This window comes from Gastrolobium bilobum, unplaced genomic scaffold (genome assembly GCF_033153095.1).
Source record: "Gastrolobium bilobum isolate Gb01-03AN ecotype WA unplaced genomic scaffold, APGP_CSIRO_Gbil_v1 utg21709, whole genome shotgun sequence".
NCBI lineage: Eukaryota > Viridiplantae > Streptophyta > Magnoliopsida > Fabales > Fabaceae > Gastrolobium > Gastrolobium bilobum.
This window is the reverse complement of record NW_026898833.1, coordinates 55,530-71,353: the sequence shown is the minus strand read 5'-3', so window position 1 is coordinate 71,353 and position 15,824 is coordinate 55,530. Positions and strand designations below refer to the sequence as shown.

At 38.4% G+C, this 15,824-nt stretch overlaps 3 protein-coding genes across 9 annotated transcripts; 1 reads left to right on the top strand and 2 right to left on the bottom strand.

The window, feature by feature from the left end:
• Nucleotides 1–4,623: 4,623 nt before the first annotated feature.
• On the top strand, nucleotides 4,624–4,956 carry LOC133284563 (BTB/POZ domain-containing protein At1g55760-like). Its single transcript, XM_061481608.1, has one exon. It carries the CDS (start codon nucleotides 4,624–4,626, stop codon nucleotides 4,954–4,956), a length of 333 nt encoding a protein of 110 aa, XP_061337592.1.
• Nucleotides 4,957–6,586: 1,630 nt separating this feature from the next.
• LOC133284609 (chaperone protein dnaJ 11, chloroplastic-like) lies at nucleotides 6,587–7,308 on the bottom strand. Its single transcript, XM_061481669.1, has one exon. It carries the CDS (start codon nucleotides 7,169–7,171, stop codon nucleotides 6,680–6,682), a length of 492 nt encoding a protein of 163 aa, XP_061337653.1. The 5' UTR covers nucleotides 7,172–7,308; the 3' UTR covers nucleotides 6,587–6,679.
• A 692-nt stretch (nucleotides 7,309–8,000) lies between these two features.
• Nucleotides 8,001–12,483, bottom strand: LOC133284578 (mediator of RNA polymerase II transcription subunit 27). Of its 7 annotated transcripts, none has more exons than XM_061481628.1 (8): nucleotides 12,188–12,483; nucleotides 11,916–12,081; nucleotides 10,966–11,413; nucleotides 10,316–10,375; nucleotides 10,154–10,222; nucleotides 10,002–10,045; nucleotides 9,731–9,922; nucleotides 8,001–8,656 (listed from the first exon to the last, which is right to left on the bottom strand). In XM_061481628.1, exons 1-7 carry the CDS (start codon nucleotides 12,474–12,476, stop codon nucleotides 9,748–9,750), a joined length of 1,251 nt encoding a protein of 416 aa, XP_061337612.1. In that variant the 5' UTR covers nucleotides 12,477–12,483; the 3' UTR covers nucleotides 8,001–8,656; nucleotides 9,731–9,747. The 7 variants fall into 7 exon arrangements, with proteins under 7 accessions (XP_061337612.1, XP_061337608.1, XP_061337609.1 ...); XM_061481624.1 differs by having other exon boundaries at nucleotides 8,001–8,644; XM_061481625.1 differs by having other exon boundaries at nucleotides 8,001–8,524.
• Nucleotides 12,484–15,824: the final 3,341 nt, after the last annotated feature.

The following is a 15,824-nucleotide window of genomic DNA, read 5'->3' as shown; positions in this document are numbered from 1 at the left end:
CAGATCCTCTCATCAAATTACTGAACTCACTGAACAATCAAACCACACTGTTCAACGTCTTAATGATATCCACACCTCCCTCATGGGACGCCTTGACCAACTCTCCCATACCACAACCAACTCTCCACCACCACCACCACCCCCTCCACCTCCTCCAAACTTTCCCCCAGTTGTTCAACCCAGACCCTTTCGCCTTGATTTTCCTCGCTTTGACGGTGACAATCCCTCGGGCTGGATATTTAAAGCCTCTCAATTTTTTGACTTTCATCAAACCCCCCAATCCCAGAGACTCCAGATTGCATCCTTTCATATGGATGGTCCCGCACTCGCCTGGTTCCAATGGATGAATACTAATTGTCCTTTTCAAAGTTGGGAACATTTTATTCAAGCCTTAGATATACGTTTTGGTGATTCCCCTTATACAGACCACATGGGCTCCCTTGCCAAACTTCAACAATCTGGTACTGTTTCAGCCTACATATCCAAATATGAATCCCTTGCCAACCGTACCAATCACTTACCGCAAGAATTCCTTCTTCGCAATTTCATCTCTGGTCTCAAACCTCCTATCCGTCGTGAAGTCCAAGCCCTTCAACCCCAAACTATCATTGAAGCCCAAGGCCTAGCCAAATTGCAGGAAGAAAAACTCTTTGACCATTCCTATCGTCCCCAAAATTCTCCATCACCTCACCAACCCCACACTGCATCCACCAACACCCCCACACCAAGACCACCCCCTCCAGGCGTCCGTAAATTGACCGTTGATGAGATGAAAGCCCGACGTGAACAAAACTTGTGTTTCAACTGTGACGAGAAATTTTCTCGTGGCCACAAATGCAAAAACCTATCCACTCTTCTTCTTCTCGGTGATGATAACAATGACAACCCTGACAACCATGACACCTCTTTCCTTGAAACCGAGATCACAACCCCCACCGACTCTGAGGTCCTTGATATCTCTCTTCATGCTTTTTCTGGTCAAAATTCCCCTCGTACACTTCGCCTGGAAGGAAACATTACTGGCACTACCATTCAAGTATTGGTTGACGAAGGCTCCACACACAATTTCATTCAACAACGCCTGGCTCACCATCTTCATCTCCCTATGGACACTACTCACACGTTCAATGTCACAGTTGGCAATGGTGAAACCTTACCCTGTTCTGGCGTTTGCCTCTCGGTGCCGCTCTATCTTGCAAGTCATCTCTTTCATATTGATTTATATGTCCTTCCCCTCCATGGTGCTGACGTCGTTCTTGGAGTTCAATGGCTCAGCCAACTCTGCCCAGTCACTTTTGACTACCGTCATCTCACACTTTCGTTCGCCCTCAACTCAGAACCAATCACCCTTCTTGGCTCCACAACCCCCACATCCACTCAAGTTTGTTCACCAACAATCCGTCGCCAATTGGCCACCTCTTCTATTGCCTCCTTATTCCAACTTGATATAATCCCAACCACTTCCACCCCTCCAATACCACCTATCCATCCTGATATTCAACAACTCCTTCTACCTTTTCCACACCTCTTCCAACCTCTTAGCAATTTGCCACCACACAGACCCCAAGATCATCGCATCTTGCTTGTACCAGGATCCAGTCCTGTGAATGTTAAGCCTTACCGGTACCCATATTTTCAGAAGCAAGAAATAGAACGCCAAGTGCGTACTATGCTGAATGATGGTCTCATCCAACCAAGTGTAAGTCCCTTTAGTTCTCCCGTCCTCCTTGTCCGCAAAAAGGACGGCACTTGGCGTTTTTGCGTCGATTTCAGAGCCCTTAATGCCATTACCATCAAAGACAGATTTCCAATTCCAACTATCGATGAACTCTTTGATGAACTTCATGGCTCTCGCTTTTTCTCCAAGCTGGACCTTCGTTCTGGATTCCACCAAATTCGCATGCATCCTGACTCCATCACAGCCACTGCTTTTCGGACACACGAAGGTCACTATGAGTTCCGTGTTATGCCCTTCGGTCTTTGCAATGCTCCTTCCACATTCCAGGCAACAATGAACTCCGTCTTTGCAGAATTTTTACGTCGATTTGTTCTTGTCTTCTTCGATGACATTCTTGTGTATAGCCCGACTTGGGAAGCACACCTAGAACATCTCGCACAAGTCTTTTCCGTGTTGGACAGAAACTGCCTCCATGTCAAGCTTGCAAAATGCTCATTTGGTCAAGACTCTATAAATTATTTGGGGCACATTGTCTCTACCAAGGGTATTTCAGTTGACCAGGATAAGATTACCGTAATTTTAGAGTGGCCAACACCGAGGACTACCACACAACTACGGGCTTTTCTCGGCTTAGCCGGATATTACCGTCGTTTCATTAAGAGGTATGCTTCCTTGGCTGCTCCGCTAACCTCCTTGTTGTGCTGCAATGCTTTTCATTGGACAGATGCACATGACCAAGCTCTCGCCACACTCAAAGATGCACTCTCCAATGCACCTGTTCTCCAGATGCCAGATTTCACAGAACCTTTTTGTATCGACACAGATGCATCTGGTACTGCTTTGGGCGCCGTTTTGAGTCAACATGGACACCCATTTGCTTATTATAGCAAGTTATTTTCGCCTCGGATCCGTGCTGCATCTACCTATGTCCGTGAGCTTTGTGCGATTACTGAAGCAGTGCACAAGTGGCGCCATTATTTGTTGGGACGCGAGTTCATCATCCACACCGATCATTATAGTCTGCAACATCTCCTCTCCCAGTCCATCCATACCCCAGAACAGGAACGATGGCTTTACAAATTAATGGGTTTCCAGTACCGCATTGTCTACAAGCCTGGCAAGACCAATGGGGCAGCCGACGCCTTATCTCGCTGCCCGGATCCAGCATTTCATGCATTCTCTGTCCCCATTCCGACTCTGTCCAACCGCATCCAAACAGAGATCGCACATGACACTGCCACCAGTGCCCTCATGACAGCAGTAAGCAACAATCCTTCTGCATATCCTCATTACCATATCACTAATGGTCTCCTTTTTTTTAAGGATAGGATTTAGCTTCCTTATGGTTCCCCACTTTGCAAAGATATGTTCCACGAGCACCATACTAGCCCTATTGGTGGACATTCTGGCTTCTACAGAACTCTGCGCCGTTTAAGTCAAGGTTTTTATTGGCCAAAAATGAAGACAAACATCAAGAGTTGGGTCCGCAATTGCCTTGTTTGCCAACAAACCAAGTATGCCACTACAACACCACAGGGTCTTCTCCAACCACTTCCCATACCAGAGCGTGTTTGGGATGATATTACCATGGATTTCATCACTGGCCTTCCCCCTTCCCATGGAAAATCCTCCATCATGGTCGTTGTTGATCGGCTTTCGAAATATGCTCATTTCATCCCAATGCCTTCCCATTTCACAGCACACATAGCCGCCACAGCCTATGTTCTTCATGTTGGCAAATTACATGGCATACCAAAGAGTATCACCACAGACCGAGGCTCAATATTTCTCAGTTCTTTTTGGCAAGAAATCTTCAAACAACAAGGCTCCAAGCTCCAAACGAGTTCTGCTTATCACCCCCAAACAGATGGGCAGAGCGAAGTGGTCAACCGTTGCCTCGAGCAATATCTTAGAAGCTTCACAATGGACCAGCCCTCATCCTGGTCTAAGTAAATACACTGGGCTGAGTATTGGTACAACACCACTTTCCACTCCTCAACTAAAATGACTCCCTTTGAAGCACTGTATGGCCGACCACCACCCTCAATACCTGATTATATTTCTGGTGGCTCTACTGATATACATGTAGACCGTGCTTTGCGGGACAGGGATGCTCTTTTAGCCTTACTCAAAGACAACCTGAAACGCGCTCAGCAGCGAATGAAGGCTCATGCTGATACTCGTCGAACAGACCGTACTTACATTATTGGAGATTGGGTGTTGGTCAAATTACATGCTTATAGGCAACAGTCCTTAGCAAAGAGAAAGTCTTATAAATTATCCCGACGCTATTATGGCCCTTTTCAAGTGCTAGACAAAATTGGGCCAGTTGCATATAAATTGTCCTTACCCTCTACCTCACGCATACACCCGGTGTTCCACGTTTCATTGCTCAAGCCGTTTCATGGAGAACCAACACACTCAGACTTACCAGCTCTTCCTGACGCAGAGCTCGAGGACCTTGGGGACCAAGTTCCTTTTGAAGGACATGGGAATGATAGAGGTCCTATAGCAGCATACCCACGTCAGGCACGTACGCGTAAACCACCTACGTACTTATCCGACTACGTGATGGGCACAGCTATTAAAAACTGAATTCAGCCTTTAGTTTGTTTCCTTTGTAATTAAGTTAAGCGGTTATTGCCTTTAGTTTGTTTTCTTTGTAATTTAAATTAAGCGGTTATTTTTCACGTTCTGTTAGTAGGATCCTTATTTCGTGGGATTTTAGGTAGTGGAACTCTAATTGTATTCTCTGTTAAAAGGAGATTTGTTATCGAAATGAAGGCAGACTTGTTGCAGTATCATTTTATTTTAAGTTTAACTTAAGCTTATCTCTTTTTGCTAAAAAAGAACCCATCATTCTTGTTGCCCGATCTCCTGTATTTCACAACACATTCTTTCATAATCTTAAGGAGAATGATCTCTCTATTATAAATATCTCATACATGTTAATTGAAGCTTGTGTGACATTTCTAAATTATCTTTATGAGTCCATCAAAGTTGAAGAATTTTTGTCTCATAGAGTGGCCCTACTGCATATAACTGACAAGTACGACATATCTGACTTGAATGAGACATGTAATGAGAGTCTTGTAGAAGATATTCATGCAAAATTTGTACTTGTGAGGCTCCAAGTTGCATCTCAGTATCCATTGCCGAAGCTGAAGATTATCTATATTCAATATCTTATTAAATTGACATTAGGGATGATTTCCATGCCTTCTTGCACAGTGCAGAATCTGATTTCTAAAGTCTTCAATGAAGTTCTTGATGTCTAGAATGAATAATGAAGATCTTTCAACTTCAAAGAAGGACATGAATAATATTAAATAATGTTTGAATATTTTCTGTGCAGGATTTGTTTTGATGATATAATTTTTTTTTTCTTAGATGGATTTTTTTTCTTTATTTCAATGTACATATTTATGAAGTGATCTTTTCTTCAAATAATGTCGTAGGCAAGAAGTGCATAGAGCATGTTGTTTTCAAGAGGCTTCAAAGACCCTTCTTTTTTCACACCAAAAAATAATTGGTTTTCTCTCGCTTATAGTTCCATAGGTTGGTTCTATAGTTCCTTTGTTTTAGAAATATTTTTGCTCAAGCTGAACCATGTTCAATGCACTTACCTTAGTCTATTCTGGGTTGGGCCTAAGGGCAGACCTGTTTATGTGGCCTGTAGTATTTTATTACAAAAGTATTGACATGTTTCGGTCCTCAATTCTCTAGAGACTTATGTCTTTGATATTCTCCAATTCAAACATTATCAAGTTCAACCATAATTTCATCATAGTTTAATTATAAATGGGGACACTTTTTTAGTAAAGCTGGGGAGAGCTACTATGCAGCTAACACAAAAAAGTGAGCTATTGATCTATTTTTTTTTTATAAAAAAAAAGTTAGAATACGAAACCGTATCCAAAGATCTGATTTCGTATCTTAACTTACTGTATGTGCAGCAGCTGCACAAATAATTTTTTCGTTATAAATTTATCTAATAAAGTTTTCGCGATTTCAATTTTGAGAACAATCCTTTCACTGGTCCGTTCAATTCAAATGATTGGTCTTTAAAAAAAAAAATTGAAGTCATTTCATTGATTACTGGATAAGCCATACTACTCTCTCATTGAAATAAAATTATAATGTTAGTCCATTTTTTTTTGGGTAAACAATTTTAGTCCATTTTAATATAAATGAATAAATTGTCCAACACCACACGACATATTTATGTTTAATTATTTAAAAAAAAATCATTTTCCTTTAGTTTTCTCTAAAAAAATTATTTATAAATTATTTCAATAACTAAATAGGTTAACTTAAGAACAAAATGAATGATCCAAAATCATGATCTCGAGTGACCTAAACTAACAAGGTTTTACTTATCACTTTGGTCACTAAACAAGTCTTCTGTTAAATTAACATTCATATATAATAAATTTTAGGGTTTGAATTATGGATTTTATTAATATCATGTTAAAGGAGATAACTTATATCATATTATAGAGACAAATTTGTGGGTTCCACCATTTAAAAAAAGAAAAGAAAAAAATAGCACAGTTATTAAAGAATATTTAGGAGAAAAAATTATCACATGGAGTATAAGAATAGTTTTTTCCTTGAATTATATGTAGCCGTTTATATTCAATTTTTGTACAATTTTTTTTATATTAATTTTGATTTTTTTTTATAAAAAAAATTGTAATCGCTCCTTATAATTCTGGACCCTTAAGTAAGTAAGTAAAAAAAGAAAAAACGCCAGTGGCTTCGTAGTTGTGCAATTGTAGCTGAAATAATCTATGGTGAAAATTTTCGCCAATGAAAGGGACAAAATATCCCAAAAAAACACGTTTATGTAAATAAGGGATAGAATTTACAGATTTTATTTTCATCATTTTTCAAGGTGACCAATTTTCTTTTTTTATTTTTTATTTTTCCTGAGCAACCTACTATTTTGTTAACATCCCAAACGAAGTTAATTTTTCTTCCTTTTTTTTTTTAAGCTATCTACCAGCATTGGTCCGTTTCCCATCTCCGGGTCTGGTAGAATCCGGAAGAGCCATTCGGAGCCACCGAAGACGAGAACAAGCGCCTACCACCGTGCGCGGCCATCAACGACAGATCGTAGAGCGCTCTGGCCGACGGATCCGACAGCGTCTCGTACGCGTCGTGGATCTCGATGAAGTCCCTTTCGTCGGATTCCGACGGCCGTACCGCTGAATCAGGATGGTACATCTTCGCAAGGCTCCGGTATGCCGACTTGATTTCCACGGAAGACGCGTTCTGCTTGATCCGGAGCACCTCGTAGAGACTTGCCGGCCGCCGGGAAACTATCGCCGACACCGTCGCACTGAAAGCCCGGATCGCTGGCCTGCATTGTTTGGCGGAATCCATAATCGGAGGCCGGACGAACCTACTGGAGAGGGAGGAGACTTCGGAGGAGAGCCGAAGTGTTCTGCCAGCACCGGTGATGAGAGTGAGATTTAGGGTTCCCGGCATCGAGAGTTGTTGCTGTGTAGTCTTTTTGCGGTGACGGGTAAAATGGGGACTGAAAACGTTGCGTGTGTTTTTGGTGTGATCTTGTTTTTGTGCAGTGCGAAGAGAGCGTTTAGGGGGTCTATATAGTGGTCAAAGGTAGAGAGAAAAAGGAACAGATATAAGGCTATAAAAGTCATTTAAGTTTCATTTATGTTGCACTCGGTATAGGTGCTAGGTGCAGAGTTGCGTGTTGGTTTTGAATAGGCTTCTAGAAGCTGGGTCCACGTCATCTATTTTGTTGATGAAGTGCGGTTCTCTTTGTGATTTCAGGATAATCGCCAAGAAAGTGAAGCTTTCGGGGGCTCAATTTTTGTTGAATATTTTCGAATTTGTATTTGAATTCAGCAATTGCAATGCTATTCTTTCCGTCTTTCTCTCTTTCTTTCTTTGTATTTTTTTTTTCCTTTTCTTATTTAATTGGAAGGTGCTTTACGTTCATGCATTTTTGTTGCAAACTCGAAAGGCTAAAAAGCGTAGCAAAACAAATGGAATTGTAACTTTTTTCAGTTTTGAGTTAAATAGCTGGCAAATCCTTTTGTCTTGTTAACTTTATTTGCCATTAGCATCTAAAAATGCAATTATTGTACTCAGCTTTTGCTATAAATTGATCCATATAATTGATCCATTAATCAAAGCACTCAAACTTCGAATGCCAGTTTAGCTAGCCAAGTTTTTACGAAAACAATAAACATTATTCAGAATAGTATTCGATGTTGCCCAAACACCCATTCCATAGACACACCTAATAGTCTCAGACATGCAAGACGATACACACCAAAGCACATTTCTGATCGACAACTCTTCACAATCATAATTTGAATTATATGAATTGCGCAAGTTGCACTACTGACAAATACCGGCTTTTGATGGATGAGCAGCAACACTAACAAGTTACAGAAAAAGTCCGTGGCCTCTTGTTTTCACTTGAAAGCTGAAAACATTTCGCCAATTACAACTGATTCAACTCTTGCGATGAAACGGGTAATAAACACATGCGAATTGTTTTGTAGTCAAATACAGTGAAAAAAGTGTAGCTTTTAGAGCATATGCACATCAACCTCCATCGGAGCACTCAGGACCACGACAACAACATTCAGCATCAGCGCAACAATAGTATCAACTACCCGTAATAAATGTACATGAGGTTCAATCTCAGATTCCTAGTTGGCACCCTTGTATCATTTTCTATTATATTAGGATGGAGAAACTAGTACATACAGAGAAGGTAGTTATGTAGGAAGCATGATTCTTTAATCATAAAGATTGCTATTTGTGTCTTATGGCAATGAACAATGTCAGGGTGAGGAGAACTTCCTGGCATCCAAAAAAGCAATCTTTCAATTTACATGACCCAAATCATCTTGAGAGAATAGAATCAATAGATGCAGTCACGCTCATGATGCTTGCACAACAAGCCATGTACTGATCAATTTCCTGAAGATCAAACTAAGGTATAAAAAAAAAAAAAAATAAAAAAAAAAAATGGGAGAAGTGCATAAACCCACTCTAAACTGTCTTTTTGCGAACAGACAGCTTCAACTAGAACTTCGTCCCAATTAGTTCTTAAACTTCAACAACAGTTACAATAGAAACATGTTTCACGAACAGAGCATTGGTAAGCTCGACTTCTCTATGGATGTGTGGAAGGCTGCTCTTTGATTTCAAGGTATGCTCCTCTAGGTCCCAGCAAGCACAAACCCATTTGGAGAAGAACATTTTGCGTTGTTCTTTGATTTCATGGTATGCTCCTCTAGGTCCCACCAAGCACAAACCCATTTGGAGAAGTACATTTCTTACTGCAATTGCAAAATCTCTGGTTACGCGGGCTACACTTGATTTAGAAACAAATGTCTAAGCATCCATGTTTGCTCACTCAATGTCATCTGCATACGAAAAATCAGCAGCTTCAGTGGTCAAGCTTGCAGTCTCCAAATTATTTGTTCGGTCATTGACTGTATCTGTCTCGCATGATTTAATGGCCATAGCTGCATTGCCATCAGATGTGGTTTCCAGTTAAAATTGTTTGACTAGAGTTCTTCAGGAGACAAAATTTGTGTTCTTCATCAAGAACTTCACGTGAACCTCCTTACAGCCTCGTTGGCTTCCAACATCACAAAGCAATGAAATTTCCAAAACCCTCAAACGAAACTTGAAAAAATGTTCTGGTCTCGTTTAACATACCTTGGAATCAAATAACAATTCCGCACACATCCAACAGAGAAGATAAGCTTACCAACATTTTCATGAAACTCTCTCTCTCTTTCTCTCTTAATCTAAGAAATTGAAATAATAAGATAATATGGTTTTTTCAATAAAAATATTAATCAATGGCTTAGATTTAATAAATATCAATGGTCAGGACTTATTCATGATTAATGAGTTAACTCCAAGTTAAAAAAATGACCTATTAACCCCTACCTTCCTCATATCTATACATGATGAAAAGGGAATATACATACAACAATACAATGGAGACTCTTGCTCCCTGTAGTTCGACATCTAATTGGGTATATGGCTTACCTGAATGGTAGATGCAATCAAACTTCCTCAGAGAGGCAGCCAACATGATAAGCCTGAGTAAATTCTGAATTCTGGTCCTTCGACGATATGGTTGATAAAATTTTTGAAAAGGACAACTGCAAGTAAGGACGGTGAACTGGAGGTAAAAAGAAACCAGATTGTTTATCCATTGCAAGTAGCTGTGAACATTTGCTGCACAACCAACAAAATGAGATTTGTAACTCTACTACATAATATGGAAATATAATGACTGGGGAACTGCAAATCAAACCTGCATGGTCTTGAAAACAGAGTCTGGTAGCTGCAAACCCAGTGCTGGAAAAGAAAAGGCAGAAAGCTAAGAAAGCTTCAAGTACATGTAGAATGAATAGCTTCTAACCAAAATAAGTATCATGATTTGCAAAAGCAAGATAATTTCAGTACCAAAAGAGAATAAAGAGAAGATTCAGCTTGGTTCCCAAGAAAATACTGCAGAGCAGTCGTTGCATATTCCTGCAGTGGAAGACAAAAGAGCTATAATCAGAAAGACTTCAAAGAGTTACTAAAAGAATCACATGAAATACGATTAGCAACAAAGTCCATTACCGTAATATGTTTATACACATGATGAACAGACAATCCCCTTGCATGCACATAGCTTCCACTCTGTTATAGTAACACAGTTAAATAAACTGAGGCAAAGACACTTGAGAAACTATAAAACTGCTGATTATATGGATGAAAAATTCATGCAAATCTTACAACGAAATAACAAATTCAAATCTTTTTTATTACTAAAAAAGAAGTTCATTAGAGAGAGTATAAGTGAAAAGCAACTACGGGATAAGATAACCTCAAAAACAGGGGGGGAAAGCAAAATCAAGAATACATACACACACGTGTATACATATATATATATTAGGTGAAATCCTAGTAACACACTCTTCAACACTTTTTTTCAACACTATATTGGGTGAAATCCTATGGTGGCCCCGTTACATATCCTGGGCCCATTATCTCTTGGTGGGGCAAGCATGGGATTTTACCTAATAATAGTGTGATGAAAAGAAAATTTCAGAGTGAGTTACTACTTGGTAGCATTTCTCTTACAAGAAATATCATAGAACTGATGTTGAGGCACCATCTAGAATGTCCATAACATTGCAACAGCCCAACAAACAAATAGTTCACACCCCATAATGAATATTAAAAAAGAGAAATAATGATAAACGTCACAATGATATTGCCAGGTATACCTCGTCTGGAGAAAAGAAAGCCACAGCATCAGGATCAAGGGAACCAGCAGGATGCAAGGATACAACAGCTCTGAAGATAGAAGGGAACGACAATTCTATTACCGCAATTTTCTCTGCAGCAACAGTTCCCACTGATCCTAGCCTTAGCTTATTAGAAGCATGATAGTTATGTTCCAGAGAACTCTCATTTGTTGAAGAGGTAAGTGTGGAAGCTCTTTTTAACCAGTCCAATCGTTCAAAAGTTAAAATTTTCAAATTTGGAACTTCCTTTTCCAAGGACTTTAGAACATCTGGAAGCGTTCTAAGAAAACTAATTTCTTCCTTAGGATCCACTGTAATTCCTTCAGAACCACAACGCTTCTTTGAAGCTGATTCATTAGTTTCAAGTCCATCATCAAGATGGGGGAAAAACCGTCTTTTCTGATCAGTGAAGGCTTTGAGAGCTAACCTGAAATCATCCAAAAACCTAAGTGAGCAGCTAAAGTAGCATGATTCAGCAAGCATTGGGAAGTCAGTAAGAGCATTAAAAATTACAATACCCATGAATAAAGCAATTAAAAAGCATGCCGACAAGCATTCCCCCCCCCCCCCCCCCAATTGTGCTGAAGAAGGTTGAGCAGCCAAGTATTGTACAGAATTGTGTTGGCAAGGATAATAGTTTAAATTAAATCTAGTCCAGCTAAATTTGGAGGTGAAACTTATGAAACTGAACCAAATTGAGCAATTTTTACCACTTACACAACAAAACAACCGTAACCTTGCGTGTAGCTGTTCACTACAGATAAACTACCATACTAATACTAATTGTATTCTAGTTCTACTCATTTAGGTATGAGGAAGTTATCTCTATTCATAACTTAGCTAAAGCTTATGTCATATATATTAATACTGTGTACTACGAATTCAGGAGTTAAAAACAAAAACTTGAAAAACTAAGATATTCAACGAACCTAGTCCTGTCGACGGCAGATGCACCGGCTTGTCCCGCAAGCTGTCGTTTCCAAGCATAAGCAACCACCGCTCCATCTGGACAAACCAGCGGCATATGCAAGCCCCAAAAATCTTTTCGCGATCGAAGGGATTCACTGAGAACTCCAGACTCTTCAAGCTCCTTTCCTAGCAAATCAAAATCAAGCACCAATCGACACCTCAGAGTCTAAAAACCCTAATCTCGAAACCGAACGTCAAATCAAAATGTAGAGAAACGGAATGGCATACATACCAAGGGATCGAAGGTCTTGAAGATACTGACGCATGCAAGCATCTTCTTTGAGGAACATCTGAAGAGGCTTTTTGCCTTGGTGAGGCTGTTCGGCGGCAACGAAGAGAGCTTCGAGGAGGCGGTCGGCGCCTATTCTGATATCGGCGATGATTCGTTCGGCTTGTCCTAGCTTGTCCATTGCTAGCGCCACCTGCTTCGGCGGTGCCTCAGCCGTGGAGCCACCAGTGGAGTGAGGAGGAGGAGTGGAAGTTGAGAAAGGCGCCGCGGTGGCTTGCTGAGTTTGTTGCATTTGCGCTATTTCGCAGCTTGAGATGCAAACAAAGAAAGCGGGATCTCTCTCAGTTAGTACTTTCGTACGACTCGGATTGGGCCTTCTTTTCATCAGTAATAGCCTGTTAACGAAAAAGACATCCACAAAACGTAAACCCGGGATCCCTTTCAGTTAGTACTTTCGTCCAATTTAGATTGGGCCTTCTTTAACAGAAAAAACGACCCGTAAAACGGTTGTAAATCACTCTTATTTTGTTCTCCTAAAGCAAATCAAGCTAATAGGCTTGCTTGGCCTACAGCCGGGAAAACGGATTTGATTTGGTGGGTCAACCTATCAAATGGGGTGGAGCAGACTGATTTTACAGCCCACTTTTAAAAATGGAACCAAGTAGGTTGTCTTATTTTTTACCAGATTGATGATTGGGTGGGAAGGATCGCTCACTTTGTCACCACTAATTGGGACTCGAATTAACAATTTAGAATTTCTTTTAACCTATTTATATTATATTATAATTAAGGATTGGGGTGACTAAAAACACGCCTGATACCAGCATTTCTACTTTTCTATTGATGAAGTGTGTGTTTAGATAAGTTTATTTTTAAAAAGAGAAATCTCGTGAGTAATTTTATATGTTTAGAGAATAACTTTTTAAAAACACAAAATTTAAGGGAAAAAAAGGATAGAATAATTTTTTTTTAAAGTTCTTGTTTTTGAAAAAACAGAAATTATAATTTAGTTTTTTTAAAAAAATATATAATTTTATTTCAACCGCTCCACCCCATTACCATCCTTAATATCACATATTCCTTTTAATAATTATATATATATATAATGTGCTTATTAATTTTAGGCAAAAAAACTATTCCGAACGTGCCCGTACTCTTGCAGTTGGTACTTGTGAAAACTATTCCGAACCTGAGACCTGTAATTGACAAAATTCGCGAGCTTGAGACAATTCTCGGTCACAGTCCTGAACAAGGGAAGTTCCTTGGTGAAGTCCTTGATTAAACTATTGAAGCCTTGATACTGACAAGAAAGATTAACCATCCAATGATTCTGATTCTCCAAATTTTTCAAAGCCTTGGCCTTGAACCTGTCTGCAACTATCCCAACACATTGTTGAACAAAATTCCCGCAAATGCCAGTAATTGTCTCCCTCAAAACCTCCTCTGCATACTTAGAAGGAGCAGAACCAGCAACAAACACAGCCCTTCTGTACAAACTGGTCCCATTGGGAAGATTCACCGTCAAATTCACCAAGTTTAAGTTACGTTATTGTGGGTTATTTATTTTATGAGTTTAAAGTTTCTAAAATTATTTTAGATAATTTTATCTAATGTTTACCACAATATATACAAAAATGTGTGTGGAGTCCATATGGACTCATGTGAAGATAAAAGAAAAGAAAAATATGGACAATGTAAGATTTCGCACCGCTAAATAATTAATTAAATAATATTATCGATTCTGAAGCATGGATCTGATAAAGATTATGCATAATTATGATAAGATAATTATTTTGAAAGTCGAATAATGCTTAAAGTCGCTTTTTGGATGAAAAGTGCAGGTACCAATTTTACTTCGCGGTATAAATGTGTATCGGTGAAATATTTCAAAAAATTATAATAAAAATATATATGTTCTTAAAAAGATATCTATGTCAAGGATATCAAGTTTGGAATAAGAATAATGAGCGGTGATGTCAGAACTAATATCGACTATGTATAAAACGTGTATCGACAAAGTGATTCGAAAATTATAATAAATGTTTTTGTTAAATAATTTATAAACAAAGTAATGACAAAATAAACCCATCCCTTTGGTTTTTTTCTTTGCTTAATCAAACATTCAACGCCACGTCAAATTGGTCACGTGTGCTTCGCCTTATTGGATCGTCCATCATTGCCACTCAATTATTGAATATTATTTTCTGACTATAAAAGATTTTCTTGCCATCACATGGACCCCATATTTGAAATGCCACGTAGTTCCATTTCACGATTGACGATACGCAGATATTTTTAACAGCCGATAGTGATGAGGCGCCGCCGTTTCATCCTTCCATCTACACCTTCTTTGGACCTTACCTTTTGATGGCAAGTGTTGGTGGGGTCCACAATTCGCTGTATGTACTTTTCGCTTGTTTCAAAAAAAGTTGGTTTGTTTACAAACATGTCAAAAAGGATTTTTTTTTTTTTTTTTATCTTTCAAAAAAAAAAAAAAAGGATTTTTTATTTTATTCATAATAAAATGACATAAGAGTGCATTACCAATTACAAAAAAATGAAAGAGATAGCATTATTCTATCGATATATAAATAAGTAACTATAATCCTAACAAATTAATAATAAGAGAGAACTCACCAATAATAATAATAATAATACGACAGAAAACTTATGTCATCCAATCAAATATTAAGAAATGTCTTGGTAAAATGAAACTTCAATAAGTAGTGTAATATCCATAAAATATAGTGTATATTTTAAATAAATTATAAATTTTTCGTTACAAGTTTTTGACATATTATGATTCGCTCGTTATATTTAGAGATATATAAAATTATTAAAAATATCTTTATTTAATAGTTTAAATTTTTGAATTAAATTAATTTTTTTTACATAATCTCATAATCTCGATATCATGAGTTTAATTCTTCTCGTCTCTTATTTAATTAATAATTAATTAATTTTTGTAGCCTTCAAATTCAATGAACTCTCCTATAAAAAAATATATTAAAAATATATAAAATTATTAAAAAAGTTTTCGCTTAATAACTTAAATTTTCGAATTAAATTAATTCTTTACTATATCTGTCATTAGCCTCCCTTTTAACAATATAAAATGCTTTAGCGCAAGACCACATCCAAAGTACAAATAGAAACCGTTCGTGTCAAGTTGGTGCAACCCAAAATAATGATATAGTATATGCCAAATGGTTAACAATCCACTAGTTAAAATAGGCAAGACCACATACAAAGCACAAACTGTGTGTGCCACTGCCAGGCTAGTGCCACCCAAAATAATAATACAGTATATGTCAAATGGTTAATGACATTAAACACTTTAGCTAGTAGCTACAACTAGTGAACATAGGCATGACCGCATCCAATGTATAAACTCTGTGTGTCAGGTTGGTGCCACCCAAGATAATAATATATTACGTGTCAAATGGTAATTTGAAGCGGAAGGGTTTGATTGCAAAATATATCATGATATTTTCTGTTGGGGGTTTGACAGTGACACAATCTATAATCATTCTTTGGATGGACATTTCATAAATCATTCATCAATACCATAAATTCCTAAGATTTTGGGTTTGGGACCTCTGCTAACATTTGCTATAAATACCCTTCCCCACTGCTTCTG

What these genes read in the sequence shown, in the direction of transcription:
- LOC133284609 (XM_061481669.1), bottom strand. Translation starts at nt 7,171, where the DNA reads ATGCCGGGAACCCTAAATCTCACTCTCATCACCGGTGCTGGCAGAACA.
- LOC133284578 (XM_061481628.1), bottom strand. Translation starts at nt 12,476, where the DNA reads ATGCAACAAACTCAGCAAGCCACCGCGGCGCCTTTCTCAACTTCCACT. An exon ending in ATGTGTATAAACATATTACG is followed by an intron (nt 10,223 to 10,315) that starts GTAATGGACTTT and finishes CTTCCACTGCAG; the next exon opens with GAATATGCAACGACTGCTCT. An exon ending in CTTCTCTTTATTCTCTTTTG is followed by an intron (nt 10,046 to 10,153) that starts GTACTGAAATTA and finishes TTTCTTTTCCAG; the next exon opens with CACTGGGTTTGCAGCTACCA.
- LOC133284563 (XM_061481608.1), top strand. Translation starts at nt 4,624, where the DNA reads ATGTTAATTGAAGCTTGTGTGACATTTCTAAATTATCTTTATGAGTCC.